Source organism: Athene cunicularia (genome assembly GCF_003259725.1).
Source record: "Athene cunicularia isolate RWA chromosome 18 unlocalized genomic scaffold, athCun1 chr18_part1, whole genome shotgun sequence".
Taxonomy (NCBI): Eukaryota; Metazoa; Chordata; class Aves; order Strigiformes; family Strigidae; genus Athene; species Athene cunicularia.
Window position 1 is genome coordinate 8860040 of NW_020799123.1, and position 17579 is coordinate 8877618.

The following is a 17579-nucleotide window of genomic DNA, read 5'->3' on the forward strand; positions in this document are numbered from 1 at the left end:
GGGTTAGGCTGGCGCGGCTGGGCTGCTGCGGCATGGAAGGGACGGCGAGCAGCAGCGGCTCCTCCTCCTCGGTCGTGGCGGACTGGAGTTTGGTGTTTTGGACGCTGTGCTCTGTGATCCTGCCCGTGCTGATCACCTTGTGGTGCAGCTTCCAGCGGTCCCGGCGGCAGGTGTTGATACGAGACATCTTTCGCAAGAGCAAGCATGACTGGCACTACACATACCTCTTCGGCCAGCCCTCCTACTGCTGCGTGTGTGCTGAGCACATCCTTCGGGGTGCCTTCTGCAACTGCTGCGGGCTGCGTGTCAGCGAAGCCTGCCTCAAGAAGGCTGACCAGCTTTTTCTCTGCAAGGAAATTATGATGAGGAGCAATGGTGCCCACAGCTCTATGCCGCACCACTGGATCAGGGGCAATGTCCCACTCTGCAGCTGCTGCATGGTATGCAAACAACAGTGCGGCACACAGCCCAAGCTCTGCGACTACAGGTACTGCAAGGGAATTTGAATTTTTATGAGAAAGTACAGTGCTATATCAGTATTATATTTTCTGCAGAGTTATTGGAACACATCGCCCCAAAGGAGATCCCGCAGTAGTCAAATACAAAACTTGAATAAAAACAACTTCAACGAATCTAAAATTAAAATGGATGCTTTGGGGTAATTTGAGCTATAGATTAAGAGTATGGCATTGCATCTTGTGTCTGCTTGTTCTCTTAGTTGCATTACTCCAGCATGATGTGCTGGTTACTGTATAATTACATATAAAAGGTTCTCTGTGTCCAAGAAAGTTTGTATTTTAGGGGATGATCTTAGAAAGGTTCTAATGCACTTGCCATTTGTACAGTGGATAGCCTGAACAATTTGGCTGGCACAGCTCACAGTCAGGAGCACCAAAACGTGTATGCATCTCTGCAAACTTGGCTCGATGTAACAAACGGCTGTCTTATAGCTGGTTTAAGTTCATTTTTAAGGATGCTCAGAAAAAAAGATAAGGGGAAATCTTAAAAGCTACTGTAATATAATTTACTGTTGAAGTTTGTGGTAAGAGTGTTAAAAAAATGTCAAGGAACCGTTAAATGGGCTTACAAAGTTGTCAGTGTGACACGTAGTGGCACTTTATGCCAAAATAGAGTGCTAGTGGTCCAGGTCCTGGGCACAAGGCAGGTGTTACTTCAGTCTTCTCAAAGGATTTTTCCGCTTTGCTTTGCTTCTGTGTGGTACTGTCAAATTACTTGGTAAGTAAGCAGAATTATAGTGTAGATGAGCATACCATCAGAAGTGAAACCTTGATAGAGAATGTGCATAGGGGAGGAGGGAAGGAGAGGATTTTGGAGGCAAAGAATGAAGAAGAGGAAAAGAAGAAAGTCACAGTACAGTGCAAGTATCATTGCTGCTCTAGTCGTGTGCTGGATTAGTCAGAAGAACTCCAAAAATAGCTTTCACAGCTGCTTAAACCAAGGCTTTGGATGTAGCAAATGAGCATCGACGTTCTGCAGAGGCTGGCAGTGGATGCAGCAATATTTCCTCTTGTTCTAGTCTGTTTTCCAGGACAGCTTTTATAACAGGTCAAAAAGCTGAGCGGTTTCACGTGACAAAATCCCATCAGCCTTGTACAGTGCCATGTAACCTTTTAGGTTTCAGACTTAAAGGGGTATTAGCAATCTTAAGACGTTTATTAATTAATGTTACTAGTAACACTTATTGCACTGAACTCTAGTCTTTGTGCTGTGCTCCTTAAGGATGGATAGGAGTTCAGTTTCTCATACAAGCTCTCAGTGTAATTTAATATTGCAGACAGTGCAAGAGGATATTTATAACACCTTGTTTTGGAGTTAAAAAGAATTAATTTAAAACTGTTGGGTTTTTTTTCCACAGAATTCAAATGCTTTTCTAGACTTGCACACACATGAACAAAGTAGGCAATTTTCTGTAGCCAGTACTTAGTCATGCAAATTTCCAGGGAATGCAGTTTTTTCTCTGTAATGTGCTTAAAATATTACTTACAATGCTGCATGTAAACATAAGGACTTCTCAGAAGTTAGTCTATCTAAAATAAATGAGGAAGAATGAAGTGCCTGTTGTTTGAGGACTTTTTCATGGGTTTTGGTCTTTTTTCCAGATGTGTGTGGTGTCAGTACACTGTACATGATGAATGCATGATGGATTGTTTAAAGACTGAGGAGTGCACATTTGGAGAATTCAGAGACTTGATTATTCCACCATACTACTTGTCTACAATCAACCAGATGCGTAAAGACAAAAGGACAAATTATGAAAAGGTAATTGTCTACTGCTTCTTGGTTTTATAATGTATTGAAAAAAGAAAAACAAACAAAAAAAAACCCAACCAGCCACCCCACACTTGAAAATTTGAACTCAGTACATTATAAGGTTAATAACTATCAGGTAAATGTTTCAATGAATATGAAGTACTTGCAGTGTTGATTTGGAGGTGTTTGTCTTTTATCAACTTGGTAGTCGAAGCATCAGCAGGCATTTGGATTTTGTTATTCCAAAACAACACTGGGATTTGTGTACCCCACTTTGAACATTTCTGTGATTTTTTTTTTTTTTTTCTACTACTGTGTTCATAACATTGTAGTGTTTGTTTTAGACAATGTAGAACAGAAATCTTCAACCTTGGTGTGTCAGAATTATTTGTTTCTGTTTTGACTACTTCAGACTAATTGGTCACTTCGTCATTTCAGCTCTTACAGGGGACATATTTTGGAGCAAGGCTTTAAACAGTTTTAAATGTGCAGTATTTGTGTTACTGACTGACTTTCACCTTTTCGCAGGTAGTACCTTACTGCAGAAAACACTGGATGCCAGTAATCATACTGGCTAATACTCGTAGTGGAAACAACATGGGTGAAACTTTGCTAGGAGAATTTAAAATTCTGCTGAACCCTGTTCAGGTATTTACAGTGAAAAGCCACTATATTAAATAAAAGTTTAAATTGGAATAAATACCACTTTGCTTACACAATGGTGATAGGATCTTGGGGAAGATTGGTAAAGAAAACAAATTCATGCAGTTTGTTCTTTTGGAAAGAGTATATAGAGAGACCAAAAGTGCAGAGGCTCCTCCCACCCCCAAGTTTGTTGTGGTTCTAATACTGGTCCAATTTTTTGTTCATAGTAATACATGCAGTAATCCTGTTAATGAGAAGTATCTGGCTCTTGAAATAGCGTGCAGTTTTTAGAAAATGAACTGTCTAGATCTTCATAATTTGAAATCTGTATTTGTTTAAATCCTCACGTTACTTGTGAAAACGTCAGTGTTTACAGTTGCTGCTTTGTGTTGACGCTTTCCCCTTAAAATCCACTGGGATGGCACAGGATGCTGACGTAAGGCAGTCAGTTGTTCTTGGATTTCCTGGCTGCACCTTAAGACTATTCCTTTGAAGTCAAAACCCAGCCTTAGAATGCAGCCTGATAGACATCACTGTGTGTTTGGTTTAAATGCATCCCAATCAGGCTTTAAAGAATAAACCTCTTTGTATGCTGAGTATTTAAAAGTAACTTTTATCTGAAGTCTTTCATCTTTACAGGATTTATCATAATGCCTCTAGATACAGACTTTTCTTAGGACTCTTGGCAGCTTTTATCAATGGCATTTACACCTAATGAAGCAGCAGGAGCTCTGTTGTGAATTTGGGAAACCAAATCCTGCTCAGAGAAGTCAAGACAGCTCGTTTGCTAATGTAATATTGTAAATGGAGAATCTTTGTTTAGCATTAGAATTAACTGTGTTAAGTTGTTTATCTGTGAGGCAAACCCTGAATCATGTTCCGTGAACTTACAGAACTCCTTATTTTCTTTTCTTCTAGGTTTTTGATCTAAGCAAAATTGCACCTGCTAAAGCACTCCAACTTTGTACCTTGCTGCCTTGCAATGCTGTCAGGGTTCTTGTCTGTGGTGGGGATGGCACAGTAGGCTGGGTCCTGGATGCAATTGATGAAATGAAGATAAAGGTATTGTGTTTTAAATTAAAAGATGTCTTATAATGAAGTGAGTTTTGGAGCTGCTGAAGTGCTATACCTATCTCTTACCTGCGTTTATTGTTTTTATCTTCCTGAATAAGCCTACAAAGAAATATTTGCAGAATTGCTTATTTATATTGAGGAGGGGAGAGAATGCATCTTGTTATGAGTCTCTGTAGTTCAAGAAAAATATAAAAGCTTCAGCTTTTATGTATAGTTGTTCTTTTCTGTAAAACAAGAAAAGAACAAGCTGCAGAATATTTTATGCATTTTCTTTCCTCTTTGTCTAAACAGATTTATTTTGTCATAAATGGCATCGCTAATAATAGCTAATGTGTTCTGAGTGGATATTTCTCCCAGCATGCTCAGTCTCTTATAATAACCTCATCATTTTGCTGGCTGTACTGGTTATATTGCCAGAGCACGAATGAGTGCAGTAATTTGCTTCTGCTCTTTATCACATATTCTAAAGAGTCTGCCAGTCTGTAGCCTCACCTATTCACAGCAAGTAGAGAAGCAAAAAATAAGCTGTATGTTTACTGTTGATTTGAAATGGAAGGTATTCAAGTTTACAGAGTATTACTAAGAACTCTAAAAAAATTGAGTGAAGAATAATTACTAGGGCTTCAGTGCTTTACCTAATAAATTTTTTGTCTGGTGATAAAGGGCAGAAAGTTACTCTTCTTATATAACTGTCTTTTTTTTCCCTGCAGCTTTCTTGTTAATACATGAAATTTTGTAGTTGAAGTCCATTATTATAACCATGCATAGTCAAACTGAGGTTCTTAGAGAATTTTATTTACTGATAAAGTAGAAATGCAACAAAGTGTAACTATAAAGGTTAATGAATATATGTTTACTTGGTGTTGGATATTTGATATATTGTCCCTCAGAGCCCATATAGTTGATGAAATCTGGGTCCTTTGTTTTTCCAAGTATTCAGACTGAGTCATTGGAGTTACATTAAAAACTGTTGGTTATCAACAAAACCTTTTTATTATCAGCATTAGGTTATTTGCTCCTGTCATTTATCTTGACTCTCAAATACAGGTTACCTGGCTGATAATCCTTCTTGAAAATATAGTAACGACTTACTCCAAGTAGTTTTCACAGCTGAATTTGAAAGGCCTAGTACATCTGAAATAACTGTTCGTCCTCTGTGGTAAAGAGAGCACAGACCTTTGCAGAGGTGGCCATTTTGAATGTCTGCCTCTGTCCCTTACTCTGTGGTCTGCAGAGGGGATTCTCATCTGCTCCGTATGTTCATGACGTTGGATCTGTGTGTGTGTGTGTGTGTGTGTGAGATCTCTGAAACTTAGATACTGACTTTCCCTCTTTGAGCATGTGAATTTCTGTCCACGGTTGAATAGTATTATGTGCATCTGTTGTTTTAGAGCTAACCTCACTTCAGTCTGGTGAGAGCGTGTTGGTGTCTGACGGTTCACAGCCTTGTGTGTTCTGTCTCTCTCAGTGTTGGTATCACTTCCCAGAGGTACGTGCAGGAATGGTGTTAGTAACTTACCATGCCTGCAGCAGGTCAGCAGTGTGTAGTCGGGAAATCAGATGAGAAGTTCAGGCTTCCACTTCTACGTCCAAAGCAAGGAATACTCTGTTCAGTATTTAATAATGCATTGTTGCCATGTTGTGTTTGTATTCTCTCTTCTCACAATGGTTTAACATTTCCCTCCTTTGCATTATCCCTACAATAACTACTTTAGTGTGCCATTTGCTATACTAACTCTGCCAGCTCTATTGTTCTGCACTGTGTAACAAGCTGCTGTGAAGATTTATATTTATCTAACCTGAACATCTGGGGATAAAAGGGAGAAAGCGAGTGCTGAAGAAGGAGCTAATATGTAGTGGTTTTGTATCCTAGGGGCAAGAACGTTATATTCCACAAGTTGCAATTTTACCTCTGGGAACAGGTAATGACCTGTCTAATACACTGGGCTGGGGTGCAGGTTATGCTGGAGAAGTCCCTGTAGAACAAATCTTACAAAATGTCATGGAGGCAGATGGAATCAAACTAGACAGGTAAGTAACAGTGAAAAGATAAACTCTATAGAACCAAATACTACTGTAGCTCTACTGATACCCAGTTGCGGCAGTATATGTAAAGAAGAACAAGTATTGCTGGAGGGAACTGCAAAATAGCTGAGGTCCAAAATTAGTCTTTATTTAGTTACTCTACAAAGCTTAACTCTTTCATAATTTAACTAAATTTGAATCTTTTGACTTGATCCCAGATACAAGATTCTGAACTACAGTTTTGATACTGAGTGAGAACAGCCTGTCATGAGTCTAAGTAATGGCTGTTGTTTTTCAGATGGAAGGTTCAAGTAACAAACAAAGGATACTATAACTTAAGGAAACCAAAGGTATGGCTTGCAAGTATAAATATAGATTGTGTGGAATATCTGTATGTTTATTGTTACTTTTCTGGTTACCTACTTCCCATTAAATGTTATGACTTTTAAATCCTAATAGTGATATTCAATAAGACCATAACTAGAAGTTCTGTCTTACAGGTATTCACAATGAACAACTACTTTTCTATAGGACCTGATGCTCTCATGGCTTTAAATTTTCATGCTCATCGTGAGAAGACTCCCTCTCTGTTTTCCAGCAGAATTATTAACAAGGTGTGTTTAGTACAGCGACATTTTCTCCTTGTAGTTGTTGACTTGACTTAAGGCTATTTTTTGCTTTACATTGCCTTACTCCCCTCCTTCCTTTCATGCTGTTTTAAGAGTTTGAACTCCTTTTTCTTGGAGAGGATTCCACGGGTAAAACATGTTTCCAGCCCACTCACCGGTGTTCTGCCTTGCCTCTGCTTGCCTACAGAATATGCTGTTTGTTCAATCTTTGTTCAGAATATCATTTGATTTGAAATTTAATGGGTTAAGGACATTGCCTATTTCCTTTTAAAGTGGAAAGCAAGTTTCCTGGGCAAGTCCTACCCTATCTCAGGAGAAAGTATAGTTGAAAGATGTGCACATACGTTACATGAATCTTTTAGATAAGGTTTGCAGAACAATAACTGTATATGACTCTTTCAAATAGTCTTCATATGCAGTGTCTTTCTAACAGTGTTTTCTGTTCTCCCTGTTTTGTTTTGGTTTTTTATAGGCTGTTTATTTTTTTTATGGAACCAAAGACTGCTTAGTACAAGAATGTAAAGATCTTAACAAAAAGGTTGAGGTAAGTTTTTTAACTTGCTTATTCTCTGGGCAATCAGAGGAGCATAAAGATTTACCTTGTGAAAGGGAAGGGGAAAAGCTTTGCAGTTTATACCTATATGATATTTGTATAAGGGTGACTCTGGACTTGGAATAGTTTTGATGTTCCTTTTGCTATCTGCAGCTTGCTTCATGGAATTAATGTCTTTAAGCTTGCTGAAAACTTCTAAATTTTTTTCTGGCCTTGACTCAGTTCTGTAAGTTCAAGTACTGATATTCAGATAAAATTTGCCTTAGCACCAGGCACTTACGTAAGTGAGAGTTCCTTTTTCTTTATTAACAGAAATTTATTACAGCTTAGGATATGTTGTGAAATCAGAAGGGGTTTTTTAAAAGTATGAAAAGAAAACATGTTCTGTTTGTACCGGGCCAGTTTTTCTTCAAGTGAAAGCCTATTAAATGCATAAAGAGAATAACTAGCTTATATTGAAGTACTGAATTTTGTCCACAGTAATTAACTTATGTTTGTCTTTTAAAGCTAGAGTTGGATGGTGAGAGAATTGAGTTACCCAATTTGGAAGGCATCATTGTCCTGAACATTGGATACTGGGGAGGTGGCTGTAGGCTGTGGGAAGGAATGGGTGATGAACCTTACCCCTTGGCAAGGTACACAGTGCATCTTTTTCTTTTTCTTTTTTTTTTTTTCTTTAGCAGTTCTTGTAGTGTAGGCAGTTCCCTCCAGCGGGCTGTGCTTATGTAGCCAGACTTGTCTGAAAGTCAGAAGGATTCCTTGTGACAGCAGGCTATCTCAGATTTTTTTATTTTCCTCATGTTAGAGTCTTGGACTAAGTGCATCCCACACATCAAGTTCGTTTTAAGACCTTCTCAAAATGTCTGGCATGATTAAGCAATAGTGTTGAAGAGGCTTCTAAAAATAAAGGTAGTCTTCAAAAAGTAGAACATACATCCAGTTCAGAATATAAGAACACATCTTAATAGAGGTTAAAATATGAAGTAAAACCAAAGCAAGCAAAAAATTTGATTCCCATGCTTGAGTAAGTTGGCTGAAGTAATATTAAAGAGGGGAATAGGTGGGTACATTAGTTATTCCTTCTTATGACGTCCTTCAGAAGCCAGATATATAAATATGCTTCATAGTTCTGTTACAAGGCTTATGATCCTGGCTTTCTAAAAAATATTTGGGCAAGGTCCTTTACCAAAATCTAAAAAATAAGCCATTGAAAGATTTTCCTGTAGATTAATAACTGAGTGAAAAGAGAAAATTCTACAAATTTAAGGCCTACAGTGGATTTCTCTTCCATATGCATGACAAGCCTTGGAAAGTCATACATCCATCGCTTCTGGAAGCCAGCTAGGGTGTACCAGCTGCTGTACTGCTCCATACTTGCATTTTTGAATGGCTTCCTTTGCTGTTCACTGTGGTTTGTTGTTCAGCACAAGTAGACAGTTCAAACATATTTGTAGAATAACATTTGTCTTCTCTATAGAAATAGCCATGAAAGAACTATGTTATATTTGGAGAGGTATTCTAGAGCTCATGAGCATCGCTAAAAAGAGTCTCCTTCCTTAATTCATAGACATGATGATGGACTTCTGGAAGTTGTTGGTGTTCATGGTTCTTTCCACTGTGCCCAGATTCAGGTGAAGCTAGCAAATCCTGTTCGCCTAGGGCAGGCACATACAGTAAGGGTAAGTGGTGTTCATGAACCTGTCTCCCTAAATATTTTTTTAATACACAGTATAGAATCTCAAGCACTCAGCTGTCTGATCCAAAGTTGCAGTTTGCAGTTGAGCTAGATGGTTCTCTTGCTTAGTAAAAATTAATGATGTCATAATTCACAGTTCTCTTGAATTTGTCCTCAGTTGCTGTGGTTGGTGGCCTATGAGTGCAACTAATTAAACACAAAGTTTCTCCCTGGCCAGGCTGAAACCCTACAGCATCAGCATGTTGTAGTTGTAAAAGGTATCTTCGGGGTACTTTGAACTGCTGTGATTGTGTGTTCTTCTGTTTGGTACCAGCTGATCCTGAAGAGTTCAAAGATGCCGATGCAGGTGGATGGAGAGCCGTGGGCTCAGGGGCCCTGCACTGTTACCATAACTCATAAGACACATGCACTGATGTTGTATCACTCCGGTGAGCAAACAGATGATGACGCTTCCAGCGTGTCCGAGCAAGACCACATGAGAGAACAGACGGATGAAGATGTATAGATTTTGCAGAATTTAGTGTAATACAGTGATGAACTTCAGCTCATTAAAACCACTGAGAACATCTACTCTAGATTAAGGTTTATGCCAAAAGGTTCATATGTGTGAATGAACTAAAACTGATGAAAAAGCCATGCTTTTATGTTCATGAAAACTCACAGCTGAATTACCACAACTGTTTTGCCTTTTAGATTGGTGGTGATGCCCAGCCTTTCTAGCTGGAGGAGCTGATTAATGCCAGGAAAGAGACAGCTACTGCAGCTTTCCTTGCTGTGGAATCAGATCTTCTGCACACACCCAGTATAGTATGCAAAATGTTTGATATCCTTGGGAAGGGGAACAGCTGGGAGTTCAGCCTGCTTCCACCTGCCCTCTTCCCCAGAACAGAAAACCAGACCAAGTAGGATGTGGGCTGATTTTCTGACAACAGTCTGCTCCTGGCTGACATCTCTTCTTGGGAGCATGACAAAAATACTTTTCTGTGCACCTGCTTGTTGCAGTGTATATGTAATAGGCTCAACTGGGAGAGCACAGGGTCTTGGAGAGATGGTTAGCAAGAAAGATGCATTTGGACCAAAGGTTTCTGGAAATGTTCTGTTAGCGAATGACCTTTTTCAGTGGCTTTGTAAGCCATAGATGGGAGTACTCTTGGGGTCCTGAGTACCCAAGATACAACTTCAGAATAATTGTACCATGACTTGCACTGAATGATCCTGTGACTGACTGCTTCAGTTCAGTGAGATACTAATTCTAATTTTTGTAAATAGCAACATCGTAGTTCTTGAGGAGGCTTTCTGGAGGAAAACTTGGACAAAGGAGCTGTCTTTTTTAGCTGTTTAGAGGAGGGTTATGATTGGCAAATGTGGGGGGTTTTTTAAAGGCTTGTTAAGGATCTTGCTTCATAATTACCTGAAAATGATCAATAGTAAGTCAGTCTGTTAACTATTTCAATTCTAAGTGTAGAGGTCAAGAGCTAAGTTTGCAGAGGTTAGCAAGTTCTGGCACTCATGTCTGATCTGATTGTGGAAAAAAGCATGGAAGCTTATTTTCTGACTGGCTCTTAGGGGGTCAAAGATACTTTGTTGGACCTGAAACTTCATTTCCCATACAAATATAGGGTGAGAAAAAGATTGGTGGTTTATACTGATAGAGGTTAAGAACACATCCAACAGTACATGGAAACTGTCAGTCTGGCATATCTGAAGCTTCTCAGGTTAAAAGCTTCTCAGGTGAAAACATCCTCATTGTTAACTGAAGTAAAAAACAGCTTCTTTTTTGTTTTCTGTTGGTATTTTAAGCCTGCAGCAGGTGAGAGCTATGAATTTGTCACCAAGTAATTCAGTGAGGTCCAGCTGAGTTACCGAAAGTTATCTTCCAAGTAGGAAGAGGATTTGTGCTGAATGTATACTGCATAAGCCAAGATCGTAAGGGAAGTTTATAGCTTTGGTCTGAACTTTGAATGCTGCTGCTGCTGTTGTCAAAACTCCCTCAATCTTTTTTTTTTTTCCTTTATGCTAATTGAAAGCGATACCATTGGATAAAGTAGGCTGTGTTTCTAGGTTTTGTAAAATGAAACTGTTTTTCAACAATCTAAAATGATGTTTGCATTAATGGTGAATGAACTATTTATATTTTAAAATAATTTATTGAAACCTTGGCAAAGTCAGTATTTTTAAAACCTTCAATTGTAATCCTCTTTGGAGAGCATTTTTAACTTGATGGTATTCGTTGTAGAAAGTGTATGTACTCAAATCTTAAATACTACTGATTATCAGTGAATTTATAGCTGTCTGAAAATGTGATTAGAGCGTAATGAACTGTAAAGCAGAAGCTGTTTGTAAATTCCATATTCATTAGCCTTATACACCTCATCTTAATTATTTTATTGTATGTAAATATAGAGAACACATTAATAGTTAAATCTATGTAAAAAGTGTTTAAAATACCCAAAAGTATATTATGTTAGATAAATCCACTACCTGTTTTTTAGTTATGAAGTTCAATTTGTATTAGCTTAAAAAATCTTACTAGTTACTAATTTTATTTTAATAATGTCTAACCATCAGCATCCTAGAAATAGTTAAGTTCTGTGCTATGGTTCTTATGTAACTGTTGTTTACAAACAAATTACACTTCTCTGGAAAAGCAGGGTATGTGCTATGAAAGGCAGTATTTTTCTCAAGAGAAATGACACCACTGTCTACTTCATCTAAACTATTCATAATACAGTTTAAAGAGTGACCTGATGTTGATCAGATGATTGTTCAAATGGATCAGATGATTATTCAAATTGTTTAATAGCTTAAGAACCTTAACTGTTCAAAACCCACTCTTTGAACTCCTGGCACCTAGGGGGGGGAAAAAAAAAAAATCAATGCCAAGACTTTGGAAGCCACCCTTTTTTCCCCGTAGATGAGCTGGCTTCTCCACTTGTGCTTTGCCTGAGTGGGTACCAGTGATGTTGTACTGTGTTTGTGCAGGCAAGGTCCTCCCACTTACTGCAGCTTGCTAGGAGTCCAGTCCTAACCCTGTGAAATCTTTTCTGGGAAATGTAAATCCATCATTCCTTTTGGAGAAACAAAGGAGCATCAGAAGTCCAAGTAGCATCTGATTGGGTGCTTGTTTGGGAAAACCCCTGTAAATGGTCTTGTTCTACTGGACAGATCATCCCCTTGCATGTAGAAGTGAAGTTTGTGTTTCACAAATTGACTGTTAGTGATTGCAGCAAATGATGGGTAGCAAATGTAGCCACTGTAAGCATGTGGAAGCATCTTGTAAAATTGTGTTTATGGTTTGGAGAATATTCTGTAGGTTGAAGTGTCTAATTCCGAGTCAGACATGGGGTTATCCTATTGTAACTATGTGTAGCTTTCATGTGCATGACAAAAAAATTTCTTTAAACATACAGCATTACCACTAGACTCTGCTGGGAAGTCTTGCTATTTCCCAGATGCTGTTCTTTGATTTCAATGTATCCTCCTTTCCAGTATGTTGCAAATTGGGTGAAAGCCTGTTTTTAGTTAGTTTTGTGGAACTGTTTTAAGTTTTAGTCCAACAGTAGATGTCAGCAGTGGGCTCCAGGTTCTAATGCTAGCATAAATGAAATTCTTTGATTTGTAATATAGCTGTAGCTGCTTAATGTTGTCATGTGTGTGTTGTGACTGTAAAGCTGTTACACGCTTTTTTAACGTTGTAGGTGCATGTAAAAGTACAAATAGCTATTCTGTAGCTCTGCAAAAAGAGTGGAAACCTGAAAATGCTGCAGTATGTTCTCTATCCAGAAGAGGGTACACTGCAGCTGGATCTCATGTCCTGCACTGAAGAGTATTTCCCTACCCTGTCAATGGTTAACATTGGAAAAATAGTGAAAGTGATGTTTCAAAAAGACAAATATTTAATAGTTTCTTCTGGGAGTCTTCATACAGTATACTGTTGTGTAAAACGTACAGGTGATTAATAACGTCAATTGTCAAGCACTCAAAAGTAAATTCACGAAGTTTATTTTTAAAGTTTTAGTGCTGCATACACTAGCTTAACTCAAGTTTGGTCAGATTCCAATAACTGTCTTTACTGTAAGTTCTCAGTCCTGTGACATGCAATACAAAAAAATACTTGTGTGGAGAGTCCTGTGACCTTCCTGCCTTGCTCACACCTCGCTTGTTTACACACACATTGAGGATGTGTATGTGTATTTTCATCTGCATAGAAGTTCTCCTCATCGGCTTTGTTTTACATTGTGTTTTCACTTCAGCAATTCATAGCAGGGTTAAACTGTTTCAAATGCCACCTGCATTTTGGATCTCTGCGTTTTTAAAACCATGTCTGAAGTCCAGACTTGCAGTCTTCACATACAGCTGAAAAGCATTCACTTGTATTTTTTTTTTCTAAGTATGTCTGGTTTTTCTGGGTTTAAAGCAGGGCAGTGTTTAGAACATGCTATTAACAGCACTTCAGAATTATTGCAGTTATTAAAGAACATAGTCTTGTGTTTTCTTTCTACTGCAATGGCAATATTTCCGTTTAAAATTAATTTGGAATTATGTTCAAATTTGAACATTTTTCTCTGCACTGTTATCAACTGCATCTCATGTTCATAATGTAAAGACTGTATAGCATAATTTATGCATTTGATACTCATTATATGTTCACTTTCAGTGTTGTCCCTTCATACATTTTGTTTTTTTCCCCAGGTCTTGCTCTTTTTAGGCACCAAGCAACTTGAAACACCATAGTGTTGGTCTTAGTTAGAAGCTTTAAATATTTGCTCCTGGAAAACAGACTTGAATTTCTCCTGGTTGCAAAAGAAAATGCTACAACGTTTGAACACACTTTGAGAAAATAATCTTGTTGAGGCAATGATTATAGTAAGAGTAAATTAAGTTTCTTCTGTATATAACTTCTGCTAATTCAGACTGAGAGTTTGTTCACCCATATATTTGTCTTGCAAGTGTTTACAACTACTCAGTAAGTACTTCTTTCCCTCAGTCATGTAATTACTCATTTTATTCTGGCTCACTTTCACCTAAAAATGACATTTTGGACAGTATCAAAAGCTCTGCTGAAATTGGGATAGTGAGCTTCTTTCTTCTTTCCACTTTATCCTTCATGCCAGCTAGCTTGTCAGAAAAGAAAATTGGAATGGCTACACACAGTTTATTCTTAGCTTAGTAACCCCTCTGTTTGGCTTTTTCAGTCACCATCACCACACCTGGAATATATTCCAAAGGTTCCCAGTCCCCCTGACCTATTTTGAAAGTACATTTTTTGCTCTTTGCTGCTGGGGAAGAACTTCCCCATCCTCCACAGGTTCTGAGAACTGATAGTTAAAGGTTTTGGTTTCAGTTTGGCCAGTTCCTTCTGCATTATGTTGCACTGAAACCCACAGCTTTGATAGTGTATATTATTGTATCTCACTGGTTAAAAAAAAAAAAAAACAACAAAAACCCCAACAACAAAACAAAACCACCTTAAACCACTTGTACCTTAGCTGTGAAGGGCATAGTGGTATCAATGTTATAATGGTTACTCTTATACTTGGCAACAAATGCTTTATGGTAGAGCACCACTGTAACCTAGTTAATCTATGGGTAAGAGTAGGACACTTGGGAATCTGCATGTGTTCTGAAAATCCTTTTTTGTTCTGTATTTCATATCTACTAGCAGTTTTCTTCCTTTTAGAAAAGATAAAAGATTTGACCCTTCAGTTAGGAGTATACTGGGATATATACTAGGGGTATATTAGTATGTGACCGATCCTGTTGAATGTGAACCACTTATTTAAAAATGCTCTTTTTTCTGAGCAATGATAGCTGCTTCTTGAACACAGGAATGAGACAACAGAGACCCACTGTTCATTTAGCAGCTAAGCATATTGAGAGAATTTACACATTCTCTATTTCAACTTCATTTAGGCCACAGTTCTAAAAGCACAGCTAGATCAAAACTTTAGCTCACTAAGAGTGCTAAATTCCCAGTTCAGGTTTTGGGCATCTCAGGGAGAGACTTCTAGCTGGAGTAAAGCCACGTGACTTGACTAATCCTAGTGATGTTATGCAGACTTACGTTAGCTGAGGATCCGGCCCTTAACTGTTCAAAAGTATGAATGTATTCAGAATTTTACTTTGTTTCTTGTTAATACTGCTCTGTATACTGTGCTGTATACCCTTATTGCTGTACGTAATTCATTTTTTACATTGTTTCACTTCGAATTTGTTTGTAGATTTCAGAATAGAAATTTTCTTTTTAAGAGTAAGTGGGAACTTGCATTGTGAGTGTATTGGATTCTGTATCTCCAAAGTTTACATCCCTCAAAAGCCATTTTGTCTGCTACCAACTGTTGTAATCCTTAGAGTACCTCCAGCCATCTTATCTTTATAGGATTTTTATAGTTAAACAGAATGGATTTTTATTTTTGTAGCTTGTAACTTCAATATGTATAGTAGTTATTTCTATTTAGTTATTAGTGATCAGAATACTGTAAAAATGTTACTTTTAAGAGCTGTAACTTTAAGTCAGTAATAACTACTTGCAAGAAAATACCAGCATGTTAACAGTTTACAAAAAAAAAAAAAAAGTTGTTATTTAGCTTGAAAATACTGTGATGCTGTGACTTGGGATTTGTATTGAATGTGTTTATGCATATATTCTGAAGTTGCACGAAATAGGAAAATAATGAGCTTAAAATGTAGTAGATTGAAAAGTAGAATTTGTAACATATTAGGTTTTATTTAAACTGAGAAAGATGACCTTTTGCTTTCCCACAGAACAGTAAGGAAGGAGCAATCATCAGTGTACTCCTGACAGAACAGTTCTTTCCTTATGGTACAGTTTGAGATATGTATTATTTAGTGCCCAAACATAAGCAAAAGCCATCTTCACTTTTTCTTTCTTCTCAGAAAACAGAAACTCAGAGCAAACCTGACTGCTTGCAGCTGTAAAGTATATGAGATCTTCCTTACAAAGAAACAACCAGCCAACATCCTATTCAACCTCCAGCGTAGATGTTTAAAGTCAAAATTTGCTAATTTTTTCTTGACATCAAGTGATGCTTTCAAATCCCAAATTGTTTTTCCTTTGTTTTTTAGAAGGCAGGCTGAAATGAGAGGATAAGGAGGTATTACTGTAAAACTCTCAGTCATAAAAGCTAGGAAGTGTGTTCTTTACTTGCTGCGGAGGCACAGGAAGTATGTTTGTGGAACGTCTCAGAAAAGTCTCTGCTTGCATCCTCATTGGCTTCAATCAGTATTTCTGAGGTGGGTGATAATGCCATTGCCCCCAGTAATTGTGACGTTGGCTCAAATCATGACATGTGGATGGTGTGTATTATTTGAGTGCTTGGGCCAGGTTCTGTCTGTAAGAAGCTGCAACTTCAGTGATCACAGAACTCCTCTCAGTTCTGTGGTGGTACTCCACATGAACACAAGCGAAACTGAAGAAAACTTTGGTCTTCAGTCAGTTGTATCATGGCCTGTCTCTTGTGACTTAAGCTCCCAGAAGGCTCTTTTGAGAAACATCTGTTCCATACTCCTCATAGAAGTTTGTAAATGCAGATTTTTTCACAGCACTGACTCTGTTACTGAATTTCCTAATACATCTTTTTGTTGTCTTGTTATTTGTACTATATTTCTCTGTAGATTAAGGTGTGTGGATTAAAGTATTTAAACTCAGTTTTTCCTGTTCCTCACAATGCATAAAAGCAAATGTGAGTTTCAACTCCAACAACCTCGTCATGTCAACACTAACTGCCTGGCTTTTAGAGGGCTTACAGCTTGGTCATTTTGAGAACAGGGTTGGATTTTGTTTAACACTGCAGCCATGCTTCTGCCTGACATCCCTGCTGCAAAGTCCAAGTGTTTGAAACCTCAGATATATGGAAAAGTTTCTAGACAGCATGGTAACATCCTTCAGAGCTAAAACTAATACTGTTTGGTAACTTACAAAGATGTCTCAGCAGCTGCTTGCCCATTTCTGGTTCATCCTTCTCCGGGAGGTATTCACCCCTGGGGAAAAGCGGAGTTTGTATGGCTTTGTAATAGATGTGTTCAAAATCATTTTAAAACCCCAGGCTTCAATAGTAAGATAAAATGTCTAGATTGTTCCCTCTCACCAACAACATCAGTGATTTGTAATCCTGAAAAGGTTTCTGACGCACACTATTTAGTCTAGGGGGGGAAACAGGCCTACAACTTTCTTATCTGTAAAGAGCGATTTCTGAGTAAGAGTTTGAACAGGAGACGTTTTGGTGTTAATATAAACAGGAGGCGGAGGGGCTGCTGAGCACAAGTCAGCAAAGTACATGCAGGGCCTGCTGCAGAAAGGGGACACGCTGCTGCTGGAGGACATTCAGGGATCAAGTGGCTCAATGCTCTCTCCTGATGGCAGCAGATGGGGGTTAGTTTGGGCTTTTGGAAGTGAATAAATCCTCCTCTGGGGCCACTTTATCATAGTGTCAGTTCCCTCCCCAAGTCCTCTCCTCTGTTGCCTGCTCTCATTTGCACAAAAGAGAGAACGGGCTCTGGCCTCTTAGCTCCTATACTATGCCACAATCAAACCTTTTAAAGACTATTTGTGTGTTGTTTCCCATTCAAGATGGGGTCAGAGCATAGATATTCAGCTGTTTTTTTCTTAGATGGGTAAGACAATAGCTTCACGGAGCTTTGAGGATCACTGGCACTAATGTTTAAT

General features: G+C 38.3%; 1 protein-coding gene across 1 annotated transcript; it reads left to right on the forward strand.

Moving 5' to 3' along the window:
• The first annotated feature begins 6 nt into the window (after positions 1-6).
• DGKE (diacylglycerol kinase epsilon) lies at positions 7-15588 on the forward strand. The gene is made up of 11 exons (XM_026860788.1): positions 7-487; positions 2121-2280; positions 2800-2919; positions 3835-3978; positions 5864-6021; positions 6314-6365; positions 6516-6629; positions 7117-7188; positions 7705-7832; positions 8765-8876; positions 9207-15588. The coding sequence occupies exons 1-11, from the start codon at positions 33-35 to the stop codon at positions 9396-9398; spliced, it is 1707 nt and encodes a 568-aa protein (XP_026716589.1). The 5' UTR covers positions 7-32; the 3' UTR covers positions 9399-15588.
• Positions 15589-17579: the final 1991 nt, after the last annotated feature.

Coding starts and splice junctions, on each gene's coding strand:
- DGKE (XM_026860788.1), top strand. CDS start 33: ATGGAAGGGACGGCGAGCAGCAGCGGCTCCTCCTCCTCGGTCGTGGCG. Junction 2,920..3,834: donor TTCTGCTGAACCCTGTTCAG/GTATTTACAGTG, acceptor CTTTTCTTCTAG/GTTTTTGATCTAAGCAAAAT. Junction 7,833..8,764: donor GAACCTTACCCCTTGGCAAG/GTACACAGTGCA, acceptor CTTAATTCATAG/ACATGATGATGGACTTCTGG.